The sequence below is a fragment of the Danio aesculapii genome, chromosome 18 (genome assembly GCF_903798145.1).
Source record: "Danio aesculapii chromosome 18, fDanAes4.1, whole genome shotgun sequence".
NCBI lineage: Eukaryota > Metazoa > Chordata > Actinopteri > Cypriniformes > Danionidae > Danio > Danio aesculapii.
The window spans coordinates 45,616,885-45,632,467 of NC_079452.1; the positions used below are offsets into that span (position 1 = coordinate 45,616,885).

The 15,583-nt window shown below is 37.2% G+C and overlaps 1 protein-coding gene and 1 long non-coding RNA gene across 2 annotated transcripts; one reads left to right on the forward strand and one right to left on the reverse strand.

Annotated features, from left to right (window-relative positions):
* Positions 1–1,590: 1,590 nt before the first annotated feature.
* LOC130246048 (uncharacterized protein C15orf39 homolog) lies at positions 1,591–6,493 on the reverse strand. The gene is made up of 3 exons (XM_056478893.1): positions 6,059–6,493; positions 4,108–4,144; positions 1,591–1,798 (listed from the first exon to the last, which is right to left on the reverse strand). Exons 1-3 carry the CDS (start codon positions 6,432–6,434, stop codon positions 1,792–1,794), a joined length of 420 nt encoding a protein of 139 aa, XP_056334868.1. The 5' UTR covers positions 6,435–6,493; the 3' UTR covers positions 1,591–1,791.
* Positions 6,494–14,301: 7,808 nt separating this feature from the next.
* LOC130246049 (uncharacterized) lies at positions 14,302–15,067 on the forward strand. The gene is made up of 3 exons (XR_008839390.1): positions 14,302–14,375; positions 14,468–14,537; positions 14,661–15,067. It is a non-coding gene; the product is annotated as an uncharacterized LOC130246049 (long non-coding RNA).
* Positions 15,068–15,583: the final 516 nt, after the last annotated feature.

The following is a 15,583-nucleotide window of genomic DNA, read 5'->3' on the forward strand; positions in this document are numbered from 1 at the left end:
TATAGTTTTAATTTAAAAAAATTCTTGTGTAGTGAAGAAAAAAAAAAATCTAATTATTTATGAAAAGCATCAGCAATGCACGTGATGCACCGATATATCAAATTGAACCGAATCGATGGTATGATAATCGTAACCGAACCATGAGCCCAGTGTAGGTTCACACCCCTAATATATATATATATATATATATATATATATATATATATAAACTGTACACTTAATACAAGTTTTTACATATTTTATATTGTCCATTTCACAATATTTTACTGTAATTTTGATGAGCAAACAATTACAAACAGCTTACCAATGCCAATCATATGTAGTATATAAACTGCCGTATATAATGATTTTTAAGTAGAATCCCATTTCCATCCACTAAATGAGTAACACAATAAAACATTCACTAAAGAGCTTGTCAAACAAAATCACACTTACTGAAATATCAAAATATATTGAAAGTCGTTTAAGGTTAATACAAAAAAGCACCTCATAATGAATGTTAAACAAGTCCAATGGATAAAATTTTTTATTTTATTTTCAAAAACACATGACAGCAGCCAATATAAAAAAAATCTGTAAACAGTGAACCATCTTGCTGAACTACATTCCCCTTCCTCCAATCACATGCACACCAACATGCAATGTCACCAGCTGGGAATGTCTGCCAACAACTCCATAAAAACAGCGACACAACAGAGACAATTTGACACCAGAAACACACAAAGAGTCACACACACACTGCTTACACACAAACACATCTCCCGGAATGTGTCAAATATTTTACTGCTCATCAATTCAACATACAGTGATGTTTTCCAAATCTCAGGTGCAAAAATAAAACCATAATACCATAAAAACCTAGTCTTCGACTTTCAGCCATCCTTTCTTATAGTCCACCAGCAGCTCCAGATAGTACTGCCACTCGGGCTCGCTGTCGTATTTGACCTCAAACACGGTTTTCAATGGATTGCTGTGCGGCTCGTGAATGCGCAGCACGACTCCTCTATACCAAACTTCACTTTTATCGTTTTCCTCATATAAATGTCGGATCCTCTTGCCCACCAGATCAGGATATATGTTGTCCAAATGGGCCGACTGAACTGCGGAGCGCAGGACCCATCGGCAGCGTTTTTTGGAGAGGTAGGAACGGTTTTGAATGCAAGACCGGAGCGAAAATTCCCGGTTCGTGTGGCGTCTTTTGTGTCGAGATGATTTGCCCTTCTTTTTCCTGTCTCCAGTAAACCCAGAAGAAGAATCTGTGACTTTTTGGTAGTGGGCGATTCTGCCTCCATGAGCTTCTTTGTAAACAACCTTCCTCAGTTTGAGGACCATGCTGGATCTGTGGCTGGACTTTGATGACGTGCTTTCGGTCTCTTCGCCTGAGGTCAGGTCGTCAGAGGTCAAAGGTCGCCCCCATGATTCATGATCCTGGGTTTCGTCTTCAATCTTTACTTCAACATGGGGGTCTGTGTGGCTACATGAAGATATTTCCCATTGATTTGTGATTTCCCACTGATCCCGATTGCGTAAGGAGCTGATGACGCTCCACCTCCTGGGTCCTACGCTGGATTCGTCCTCTCTGATGAGCTGCTGTGGTCTAAAAAGGTCTTCTTGGAGGAGATCTTTACTCTACTTTTCTTCTTTGTATTCAGGCAGTATGTTTGTTCTACGAGAGAGCTTTGGGGTGTGAGTGTTCTGGAGCACTCGAGGTTGAATTCTTCAGCTCCATTCACACAGCTGGTGGATTCATCTGTGCTGTCCGTGCTCTCGCTCTTGATGGTTATGCTGGTTTCAGCTCCTGGAGAATGAGAAATCGCTGCAAATTTAGGATCAGCATTTCTTGAGTGACTTGTGGTAGGTTAAAGAGTTCATTAATCACACAAAATACTAAGTTCTGTTATTAACTACTTTCTCATGTTGTTAGCATCCCCTGAGACCTTTATCGTATCTTTGGAACACCAATTTAAAAGTTTAGATCAAATCCGAGAACTCTGTTGTCTTCCACAGACAGCAAACATTATGAGATGCTCAAAGTCCAGAAAAGCAACCAAAAACATTGTCCAAACATTCCATGTGACATTAGTGGTTGCACTATACTCATACAAAGCCCCAAGAACAAATGTGTGCATGGAAAAAATATATAAAAAAGGTCAGGTCATGGTGTACGTTTACTATGGCAATAGAATGCAAGCTTTGTACTGCACACCATAATTTGCTGTGCTTAAGTCATAGGGAACAAGTCATTTTCCCATTTTTTTCCCCACACAAGTGTTTTTGGAGCTTTGTATGATTACAGTTGAACTACAAAATCACATTGTGGACTGTTTAGACAATGTTTGGGGATCCTTTTCTGGACTTTGAGCATCATAGGATGACCATTGAGGCCTATAGAGAATGAGAGAGCTCTCTGATTTGATCTAAAACACCTTAAGAAGAACAAATATAGGATTAGAACGAAATGAGATTCAGTAATGAATAAGAGAATTGTAATTATTTGATTGAATTAACCCCTCAATAATTGAAGCAGCTTAATTCTGGGTAAATGCCCTGATAAATGTAAAAAAAAAAAATCCTTTTTTTTGCGTGTTTGGAGTGAGCTGCAGTAAGATGCGGTTTGTAAATATTTAGATGATGTAAATACAGCAGTTTTAAATTCCTAAAAACAAACTGCAAATATCTTTTTGTCTGACATCATAACAGTTTGTTTGATTTCACATCAAAGTCATCAAGGCCTTAATTAAAAAAAAAAAAGTAAAATACAGATCACGATTCATTCATGAAGGTCTTCAGGTCATGAAACACGCTTCTGCAGCCGGTTTAAAAGGCAAATCATTTGAATGCAAAACTATTGTTATCAAGATAATCATCAAGGTTATTATTTAAATCAGTTTGAATTAATGATTTAATGACTCACTCAAAGACTTTACATGATTAAATACTGAATTAATTCACAGTTGAACAAATTTCTTGAATGATTCAATAAATAATAGATTTTAATGAAGATACTTTTCTAACTAAAATGGATAGTGCATGCAAAAAGAAAATGTGTCTCACACCAAATCAAATGTGCACAAAATATTATATGTTGCATTAATGTATGTATTTAATACATAAAAAAACTTATTACATATAATTATAAATATAATTAATGGAATATATAATATTATCATCAAATCTAACTTTAGAATATTAAATCTTCCCAATCTACTCATTTATGTTATGCACAACAAGAGGGGGAAACCTTTTTCTTATTCTTTACTAAAACGGAAGAAACTGGTGAGCATTAACTGAAGCTCATTCGTCATTATTTAAATGAACAGATAGAACACATAAAAGACCAAACTATATGGAATGGCAGGAGGGTTAGGGTTTGGAGGGTTATGAAATGATTAAATAACTTTCGGTGAACCATTGCTTTGAAATTCTAAATGGAATCCATACCGGATGTGTTCTTACTTTCTCTCTCAGATCTAGTTGGTGTAAATGAGTCATACAGATACATGCACATGAAACCTGTTGATATTTTGGTCACAGGTTAGAAACAATCATGAGGTGCCAAATAAAACTCTGTCAAACTGGTTACTATTTATAGTAGCAATGCAACCCAGCCACGCCAACCATAATTATAATAATAATAATAACAACAACAATTAGGCTTTTGATGAAACGAACAGATTAAAGCAACTGTAAAAGGTGCCAGAAATTATTGAAAAAACTAAAAAAAGTGAAGAAAAAAAAAAAAAAGAGAATGCCTTAAACAGGAATTGGCTTTGCAATTTAAATTTTGCTCCCTGTAATTGATAACAGATAAGCTGTCAACACCTGGAGCTCTGCAATGGCACTGCAGATAAAAAAAAGTTATGTCAGTGCACGTGCCAACAATTTATATCCCCTACCTTAGCTTTCCTCCAAAACTACATTTCCTTGCCTGAAGTACATTTATCTGAAACTGAAAGACATCCTATCACTGTTCCGTTTCAGCTTCTATCTGATCAGAAAACACCTGCAACAAAACTGCACCAGTTAATAAGTGTGCAGCTCAAACATAAACAAGGTGCTCTCTAGGTGATTTCAGGACTTTTGGGGGACAAAGGAATAAGAAGGTACCTGGGCGTTTTTTGGACACCATCTGTAGCAGTGGAATCTGCAAGAACAAATGTGTATCAAATCAAAAAAAGTATGACAAAAAAAAATCAGAAAGCATGAACATTGAAAAAAATGTCACCACATGTATGCAGCATGTATGGATTAAAAAAAAGGAATGAACATAAATGTACAATATAAACATAAATGAAAATGACTGATGATCCCCAGATAAAACAGACCCAGTTTTAAAATGCTAAAAAATAGATATGACATGCCTAAGACTAAACCTATTTTAACAAGCCTTGCATTTAAAAGCCAAGACTGTAGCCAGAGTGTTAACAGAATTCAAGAGAAAAGTTTAATAGTTCTGTTTATTTTCCAAATGTGGAACTGAAATTGACTAAATTTAAAATGCAGTTTCATTGTGCACATTCAATTTTTAAGTACTATGACAGATAAGAAAGTTCTATGAAATTTAAGCCTAAAAGTCCTAAATGATTCATTGTGGCACAATTATATAACTATTACTTATCATCACAAAAATAATCAATGATTTAATACATAACAGTTTATGGTGCCAAAATAAAGCTTGTATCAGGGATGCACCAGTAATAAAATTATAACAGATAGGATTTTATGGTATGGCTGATTATTCTTATTTTCTCAAACTTAAAATCTATCGTTTTTAAATGCTACAGGATAATTTACCATGAGAGTAATGCAGAAATTAAATAATCATGCACAATTAAATACACAATATCAACTGATATGAGTTCAAAAATATTTACCATTGAATGTTTACTGTTACAGTGCTGATATAACTGTGAATCTCTAAAGTTGAGCTCACATTACAGGAGTATACTGCAGGAGGCCAGTTTATCTCCCCTTCCTGACAATCTAAGCAATAAATCTCATCAAAGACTTGAGGCATTTACAGATCAAATCTGTAAATCTGCTCCCAGACTCATTGGGGCCTAAAGCTGCTGTAGACAGAGGAGATGGGAAAACTGCTTGTGGAAGGTTGCAAAGAGCACAACTGCCTGTATATATGTCTTGGAAAAGACAACCATAAGAACAAAGAATGTACTGGCCGAGAAATACCACTGCGCTAAATAAAACACATGTAAACTTTACCTGTGAACACATAAATGGTGATTGCTGTGTCAGATTATATGAACTGCTCTCTTTGGAATGGGCTTATGACGGTATCAAATTGTTGTGATTAATAGGTTTTATCATGGTATATGATATCTTGATACTGATCTAAGCGGCAAAAATAATAATTTTTAATTGGTATAACAAAAATACGCAGGGTATTGTTCAGAGTAAACAAATGCTTCAACTTAAAATGGCAAAAGAACTACAAAGTAGTTCTATAAAAATAGGTAAAATTGAACAATAAAGTCTTAGTTAATATCAGTTTATGAATATCAGTTAATCATTAACAGTCAGTTTTATTACAGATACTATGTTAATATTGATTCAAAATACTCCATTTATATTTCAGCATGTAGTAAATCAATTTAACATGAAAATATTATTGTTTCAACTATTAAGCTAAATAATTAAGTCTCCAAGCATTTGGGGCTGTTAAAACACCACTGCAAATACAATGTTCATATTCTTAAATGTTATAATAATTATTCACTGTATTCTAAAGTGCCTGTGATATTAATTGTGCATGTTCATTATCATGATATATTGATTAATTGAATATTGCCACGTCTACTCTGCCGTGATAAACTTAATAGTATCTTGTAAAGTTAAAGATGCATCACAATTTTCAGATTGCCATGTGCATCTTAGAGATTTCAGGGAAGACAATCTGTAACATTCCTCCTCACATATGTGCTGAATTGTTAGAAACTCCTGTAATCTGAGCCCACCTCACAAATACAAAATTGACCTACTGCAACACTGAACAACCAGGAGTTCTTATGCCATTAACAATGGTCAAGCATTCAGCACTCACCGAGGAACTTGCAGACATTGGCATGGTAGAGGAGGTTGAGGACATCAGGGTATATGTCAGGCAGGTGTTTAAGGGACAGAAGTCTCCGGAGTTTTGAAGAGAAAGCCTTTCTGTGGAGTTGAGTGAGTTGCCTTTCCTCTGAAAGCGTGGTGGGCCGGAGCTCCACCCGATGCTCCTGAAGAACCTGGTCTATGAATGTGCCTTGAACCTGAGGAAACAGCACCTCTTTGACCACCAACATGGGAACGAACACAGCACCAGCCCTCATGACATGAGGAAAGGGGCATTCGCTGATATCAATGTACATTTGAAGCTGGCGGACCACCCTTTGAAGAGCCACCTCCATCTCGTCACCTTTAAGCCACACTTCCCTCATTTTTGACCCCACGAGGCAAGAAACTTTCTGAGCTTTGCCTGACTCGCGTAGGTCCAGTTTGCATAACCATCCCTGAGCACCTGACATGGGGTTTGAGTAACATGGCAGTGTAAAAGTCTACAGAGGGACTGGTGAAGCTCCATAAACTGATAACGGGCATGCTTGCTACTAGTTATAATGGGCTTGGGCGACTCCACAGGAGACTGAGGAACTTCCACGGGTTGGGTTGTTGGAGATCTTAAGACCTCAGGGATGACTATTTTAAAACTGGACAATTTTAGGCAATGAGGTGGGATTCTGGTAAGGGAGAATTTGGTCAGTGGAGGAGGTTCTGGAGTTGTTGTGGAACAGGAGTGGATTCTTTGCTGTCTGTCACAGCATTCCCAGTCTTGCATGTTGAAGGTTCATCATTTTCTACTGAGGGTGGATTACTTTCTTCTTCAAAGTCACTCTTTACTACAACTTTACAAGAATGAGAGCCAGACAATTTTGTGTCCGACTCTACTCGCTCTTCTTTGAGCACAGAATCATGTTCTTGATGATTTACCTCCTCAGAAACTCTCACTTTCATTTCTGATTGATTACCCAGTTCACCTGCATCCATTTCTTCTGTTTTAATCTTTATAGCATCTGGTGTTTCAACCGAATCGTCTCTGTTAGCTGGTAAATTTTGGGTTTTTTGTTTTAATCTGAGACTATTTTTGCCAGAATTTGGTTGTACATCACAATTTTGAATGTCTGGCTCTTGTTTAAGCTGCATCATCTCAGGCTGTGGCTTTGGACTTTTTGAATCCCCTAATGAAGACAACATACCTGTAGCTTCCAAATAGACTTTATATGGAGCCAAGCTAAAAACTTTATTAATAACTGGCATTGGAGGTGATGATGGTGAATGAGGCTCATCTTCTGACAACTGGTGCATTGAGTGAGTCTTTTGCTTTTTACTGGCTATGTCTGTTTCAGGTTCCTCTATGGGCCTTTTCGCTAATACACACTTTGTCAGGTGAATTTGAAATACAATGCCTGAATGCCATGACCTCTTCATTGGACTTCATGGAGTATATTGTACTGAATGCTGGTTGGAATTGGAGATTGCCTATATTGTTGACTTGTCAGTTTCAGGATTTCGAATGTATATATATATATATATATATATATATATATATTCTAGTTTATGTATTGTTATGTTCTTTAGTAGCCTATTTATAATCGTAGAATGCCATTTGTTATGTTGTCAGGTTGGTAGACAGATACACAATATTGTTTGTTTTTGTATGCTTCATTTAACATTTGCAGATTGTTATTGTTATATTGTCAGATAAATATATCTGTCATAATGTATTTGTATGCTGTCAGCTTTAACACCTATTGCACATTACTGTACGTCTATTGTCAGATAGTTTGTTTGGCTGTTGTATTATAATTTGTAATTTGTGCTGTTGGCCTGTTCAACATTTGCAGATTTGTATTTTTATTTGTTCAGATTATAGTTGTAATTTTATTGTAACACATTTATGTATTCTAAGTTTATAGATTGTCATCCTGTGAAGTATTTATTTATAGCTGCGAAATGTTATTTGTTAGTGTGAGAACAGAACCAGACTGGAGACAATGATAGATAAAGCTTTCAAAGAATCATGGAATTAAGATGAATTAATGACTTGATATTTTTCTATTGTATTTTGCAGATCGCAAGGAACCACATGGAGGAAAAAATGGAATCACACCTTCAGCAATGACTGGAAATTGATGATTAGGAATTTAATTATTTTTTAAATCAAATGGACAATTGCATCGATGTATGTCCTTCCAAGGGGTGGTGGTTGGTATAGATAATTAGGCCTTGTCCATGTCAGGTGTTTCTTTTTCAGGTAATGGAGAGAGAACAGGCAGAAGAGGGAGACTCACAAGAGCATCGGTGGACATATATCTGAAAATTGCTGGAGAACAGCATGTAGGGCTTTGTTGGTGCTGTCTTTGTCTTTTACAGGATGGAGTGGAGCAGAAGAAGGAGACTCACGGGGAAACGGTGCAGATATACTTAAAGACTTGGAGCTCAGCAAACAGGTAGAATGGTTTAAACAGATTGAACAATGGAGTTAGTTTTTTTAAAAAAAATTCTGAGATTAATTAAAAGACTTTTTATTTTTCTTTTAAGCAGATTGACATGGAGCATGTGGAGAAACAGGGAAACACACCTCAGTAATGACAAGTGCATCGAAATAAATTAGGTACTGCCTTCAACTTTTAAGTTGAATCAAATTAACTTTAAAAAACATTTAAAATTATATATTTGAATTTTTACACAATAAGTGATGGTTGGGTATTTAATCCAGCTTGACAGAGATGTGGTTGTATGCTTCATTTGTATATTGCTATTTTGTTTAACATTTGCAGATTGTTATTTGTTATATTGTCAGATAAATCTATCTGTTATAATGTTTTTGTATGCTGTCAGCTTTAACACCTATTGCACATTACTGTACGTCTATTGTCAAATAGATTGTTTGGCTGTTGTATTATTTATTTGTAATTTGTGCTGTTGGCCTGTTAAACATTTGTAGCTTTTTATTATTTGTTCTGTTTAAATTGTACTGGTTATTGAACACATTTATCTACTCTGTTTACAGATTGTCATCTTAAAGCATATTTATTCATAGCTGTGAAATATTATTTGTTAGTGTGAGAACAGAACCAGACTGGTGGCAATGGCAGATGAAACTTACAAAGAATAGTATGAAGATTATTTAATGACTTGATATTTTTCTATTGTATTTTGCAGAATGGAAGGAACCACATGGAGGATAAAATGGAATCACACACTTCAGCAATGACTGGAAATTGATGGTCGGGAATTTTTTAAATCAGATGGACAGGTGCATGGATGTATGTACTTCCAAGTTGAAGGGGTGGTAGTTGGTATAGATAATTAGATAGGCCATGTCTATGTAATTTTGTTTTTCAGGTTATGGAGAGAGAGAACAGGCAGAAGAGGGAGACTTACAAGAGCATCAGTGGACATTTATCTGAAACATGCTGGAGAACAGCATGTAGGGCTTTGTTGGTGCTGTCTTTGTCTTATACAGGTTGGAGTGGAGCAGAAGAAGGAGACTCACAAGGGGAACGGTGGAGATATACTTGAAGACCTGGAGCTCAGCAAACAGGTAGAATGGCTTGAACAGATTGAACAATGGAGTTAGTTTTTTCTAAAGAAATTTATTGAGATTAATTAAAGACTTTTATTTTTCTCTTAAGCAGATTGACATGGAGTATGTGGAGAAACAGGGAAACACACACTCAGTAATGACAAGTGCATCGTAATAAATCAGGTACTGCCTTCAATTTTTAAGGTGAATCTAATTCACTTTATAAAACATTTAAAAATATATATTTACATTTTTACACAATAAGTGATGGTTGGGTATTTCCTTCAGATAGACAGAGATAAATACAACATTGTGTTTGTTTGTATGCTTCATTCGTATATTGCTGTCTTATTTGACCTTTGTAGATTGTTATTTGTTATATTGTCAGATAAATCTATCTGTTATAATGTATTTGTATGGTGGCAGATTTAACACATATTGCACATTACTGTATGTCTATTGTCAGATAGATTGTTTGGCTGTTGTATTATTTATTTGTAATTTGTGCTGTTGGCCTGTTCAACATTTGTAGCTTTTTATTGTTATTTGTTCAGTTTATAATTGTATTAATTGTAACACATTTATCTATTCTAAGTTTATAGATTGTCATCTTGTGAAGTATTTATTTATAGCTGCGAAATATTATTTGTTAGTGTGAGAACAGAACCAGACTGGAGACAATGATAGATAAAACTTTCAAAGAATTGTATTAAGATTAATTAATGACTTGATATTTTTCTATTGTATTTTGCAGATTGGAAGGAACCACATGGATGAAAACATGGAATCACACACTTCAGCAATGACTGGAAATTGATGGTCGGGAATTTACATGGATGGATGTCCTTCCAAGATGAAGGGGTGGTGGATGGTATAGATAATTAGATAGGCCTTGTCCATTTCATGTTTTTCTTTTTCAGGTAATGGAGAGAGAGAGCAGGCAGAAGAGGGAGACTCACAATAGCATCGGTGGACATTTATCTGAAAAATGCTGGAGAACAGCATGTAGGGCTTTGTTGGTGCTGTCTTTGTCTTTTACAGGTCGAAGTGGAGCAGAAGAAGGAGACTCACGGGGGAACGGTAGAGATATAGACCTTTTTCTTAGAATGCAAATTCACCTCATATAAAGAGTCACATTTGGACAGCTTTGAAACAATAGTTTTAATCTATTTTACTTTCTTTAACTTTAAACTCATACTGCTGTTAATCAGTGCCACCTTCTGGACTGATTATATAAAAATGCAATCTATTGGAATGGAAAATAACCTCTGCTATTTAAATGGACCCTCGTCTTTGCTAAAGTCAACATTTTCTCTTTTTTCAAATATTTGACCAACCCAAACAAATGTAATTCACCAAAATGTTTGACACACACATACGTACTGTGCCACTAACACATTTGATCGAAAGAGTAGCACAAAGTGAAAATAAAATGGCATTTTGAATTGACAGAAAAACACATATCAGGATAAATATTACACAATATAAACTAACTAAATGAAAAAAAAAACTGCCCGATTAGAATCAACATGCAAATCAGCCAGCAGAGGATCAGTAACATACTTTTACTGGTCATTTTTGGAAATTGCATGGCTTACATACCTGTTAGTTTCAGGCCATCTTTGAAACACCTCTCGGGCAGTGTGCTCGGGCATTCTGTCTGAATGGGGAAACACCAAATTCTCCAAAATTGCTTGCCAAGCTTACGATTGAATTTCATATTAGGAATCTCCAATAAAATTAAACATCAGCTGTCTCTTTAGTTTAATTTCTAAACGTCCAAATCACACAAAATCTGCTGAAACTCAAGTCTGGTCCAAGTCTCTCCCCCAGAGTATTGTCAGTCTATAGCGATCGATGATTGGCTCCTGTACTAGAAGGCGGGCTTTTCTCACCATATAGCGATCGATGATTGATTCCTGTAATAGTAGGCGGGGCTTCATTTGCCATATTGACCATTACACTTTTCTGCATTCAAAGCTGTACGAGAGACATGTTTTGTGTATTCTATAGTCTTTGGTACAGTATAACAGCTGACAGGTCGGGAACACTAACGCTATATTTCAACATTTTATCTGATGGCAGACACTGAATTAGGAGAACTTTTTTCTCTCGCACTTAAACTGCATCTGACAGAAGCATAACAGCTTTAACGCACTTCTTACAAAATTTAAGTTTTGCATCACAAAAACACTCCGGAAGCCACTTAAAACAACATTGACACCCAGTTGAGAAAAGCTGCTCTTGCTGATCACAATTCTAAATGGAAGTTCTAAGCATCTTACCGGAAGGTGCTGGTCACTATGCAGCAATGAAGAAAAAGGTCTATACTTGAAGACCTGGAGCTCAGCAAACAGGTACAACTGCTTGAACAAACTGAACAATGGAGTTAGTTTCCAAAGAAATGTATTATGATTATATATAGACTTGATATCTTTTTCTCTGGCAGATTGGCATAGAGTATGTGGAGAAACAGGGAAACCCTCAGGAATGACAAGTGCATCGTAATAAATTAGGTACTGCCTTCAATTTTTAAGTTAAATCCAATTAACTTCATAAAACATTTAAAATGATATTTAAATTTTTACAGAGTAAGTGATAGTCAGGTATTCCCCAGATAGATAGATAGATAGATAGATAGATAGATAGATAGATAGATAGATAGATAGATAGATAGATAGATAGATAGATAGATAGATAGATAGATAGTATTAAACAAGCAGGTTGAGCTCTATTGATGTTGTCTTTGTCTTTTACAGGTGGAGTGGAGAAATTAGGGAATCACACATCTCGGCAATGATAAGAAACTGATGGTCAGATGACGATGTCCTTCCAAGAGGATAGATGTCTTGTCTGTGGCAGGTATTTCTTTTTCATGGACTCTACAAGCAGAATGAAGAAACTCACAAGAGCATTGGTGGAGATTTATCTGAAGAACGCAGGAGAACAGCTTGTGCATTGCTGGAGCTCAGCAAAACATGTAGAGCTCCGTTAGTCCTGTCTTTGTCTTTTACAGAGTGGAGTGCAGCATGTGGAGTAAAATAGGAATTACACACTTCAGCAATGACTGGAAACTCATGGTCAGGAATATTCTTCAAAGGCAGAAGGATGGGTACATGGAAAGATGTACTTCCAAGAACATGGGATGGTGGTGGGCATACATTGTTAGATAGATTTATTATTTACTTTGCAGGTAATGGAACCACAACAGGCAGAAGCAGGAGCAGACAGAAAAGGAGACTCTCAAGAGGAACTGTGAAGATTTATCTAAATAACTCTGGAGAACACTTTTGCAGATTAGACTGGGGCTTGTGAAGAAATGGGAATCACACCTCAGCAATGATTGGAAACTGATGGTCTGGATAGGTATTTCCTGGATTCATGGATGGATAAATACAGTAGAAGTCCTTCCAAGAGGAAGGGGGTGGAGGTGGGCATAGGTTGTTAGATAGATGTCTTCTTTGTGGCAGTTATTTACATTGTAGGTAATGGACAGACAGGCAGAAGAGGGAGCATCGGTGAAGATTTATCTAATAATTGCTGGAGAACAGATTGTGCATCGCAGGAGCTCAGCCAGCAGGTAGGGCTCTGTTGGTGCTTTTATTGTGTATTGCAGATTGGAATGGAGCAGAAGAGGGAGACTCACAAGGGACGGTGGAGATATACTTGAAGACCTGGAGAACACTTTGTTTATCGCTGGAGTGCAGCCAGCAAGTAGAGTTCTATAAGTTTTTTTTTGTCTTTTGCAGTTTGGGCTGGAACATGTGGAGAAATGGGAATCACACCTCAGCAATGACTGCAAACCGATTCCCTATTTCTTGGATTGATGGATGGTTACTTAGATAAATCCATGTCCTTCCAAGAGGAAGGGGTGGTGGTGGGCTTAGATTGTTAGCTAGATGTCTTGTCTACGGCAGATGTGTTTTTTTTTCAAGTAATGGACACACAACTGGCAGAAGGAAGAAACTCACAAGAAGAGCATCGGTGGAGATTTATCTGAAGAATGCTGGAGAACATCTTGTGCATTGCTGGAGCTCAGAGAGCATGTAGAGCTCTGTTAGTCCTGCCTTTGTCTTTTACAGGCTGCAGTGCAGCATGTGGAGAAAAAAAGGAATTACACACCTCAGCAATGACTGGAAACCCATGGTCAGGAATACTCTTTAAAGACGGATGGATGCATGGATGGATGAACAGATGTCATTCCATAAGGAAGAGGGTGGTTTTGGGCATAAGTTGTTAGGGTATAAGTTGTTGTCTTCTCTATTGCAGTTATTTACATTGCAGTTAATGGACACACGACAGGCGAAGAAGGAGACTCACATGGGGAACAGTGGAGATTTATCTGAAGAACGCTGGAGAACATTTTGTTTATTGCTGGAGTTCAGCCATCAAGTCTGTTAGTCTTGTTTTTGTCTTGCAGATTGAAATGGGAATTACACCTCAGCAATGACTGCAAATTTGCAGTCAGGTTAGGTGTTTCCTGGATGGGTGAGTAAAAAGTCCTTCAAAGAGGAAGAGGGTGGTGGTGGGCATAGATTGTTGGATGGATGTCTTCTATGTGGCAGGTATTTCCATTGTAGGTAATGGACAGACAGGCAGAAAAGGGAACACCAAGAGCATCGGTGGAGATTTATCTGGAAATTGCTGGAGAACAGCTTGTGCATTGCTGCAGCTCAGCCAGCAGGTAGGGCCCTGTTGGTGTTGTTTTTGTCTTTCGCAGATTGGAATGGAGCAGAAGGAGACTCACAAGGGGAATGATGGAGATATACTTGAAGACCTGGACCTCAGCAAACAGGTACAACTGATTAAACAGATTGAACAATGGAGTTAGTTTCCAGAAAAATGTATTAAGATTAATTAAAGACTTGATATCTTTCTCTTTGGCAGATTGGATTGGAGCATGTGAAGAAACAGGGAAACACAGCTCAGTAATGACAAGTGCATCATTAAAAATTAGGTACTGCCTAAGATTATATATTTTCATTTTTACAAAGTTAGTGATGGTCAGGTTTTTTCAGATAGATAGATAGTATTGAACAAGCAGGTAGAGCTCTATTGATGTTGTCTTTGTCTTTTACAGGTGGAGTGGAGAAATTAGGGAATCACAAATCTCAGCAATAATAAGAAACTGATGGTCAGGTATCGCCTATTGACGACAGATGTCCTTCCAAGAGGATAGATGTCTTGTCTGTGGCAGGTATTTCTTTTTCATGTAATGGACACTACATGCAGAAGGAAGAAACTCACAAGAGCATTGGTGGAGATTTATCTGTAGAACGCAGGAGAACAGCTTGTGCATTGCTGGAGCTCAGCAAAACATGTAGAGCTCCGTTAGTCCTGTCTTTGTCTTTTACAGAGTGGAGTGCAGCATGTGGAGTAAAATAGGAATTACGCACTTCAGCAATGACCTGAAACTCATGGTCAGGAATATTCTTCAAAGGCAGAAGGATGGGTACATGGATAGATGTCCTTCCAAGAGGATGGGGTGGTGATGGGCATTGTTAGATAGATTTATTATTTACTTTGCAGGTAATGGAACCACAACAGGCAGAAGTATGAGCGGGCAGAACAGGAGACTCACAAGAGGAACTGTGAAGATTTATCTGAAGAACACTGGAGAACACTTTTGCAGATTAGACTGGGGCTTGTGAAGAAATGTATTCACACCACAGCAATGATTGGAAACTGATGGTCTGGATAGGTATTTCCTGGATTCATGATGGATACATATAGTAGATGTCCTTCCAAGAGGAAGGGGGTGGAGGTGGGCAAAGATTGTTAGATAGATGTCTTCTATGTGGCAGTTATTTACATTGCAGGTAATGGAACCACAGCAGGCAGAAGAGGGAGCATCGGTGAAGATTTATCTAATAATTGCTGGAGAAAAGCTTGTGCATCGCAGGAGCTCAGCCAGCAGGTTGGTGCTTTTATTGTGTATTGCAGATTGGATGGAGCAGACGAGGGAGACTCACAAGGGGAACGGTGGAGATATACTTGAAGACC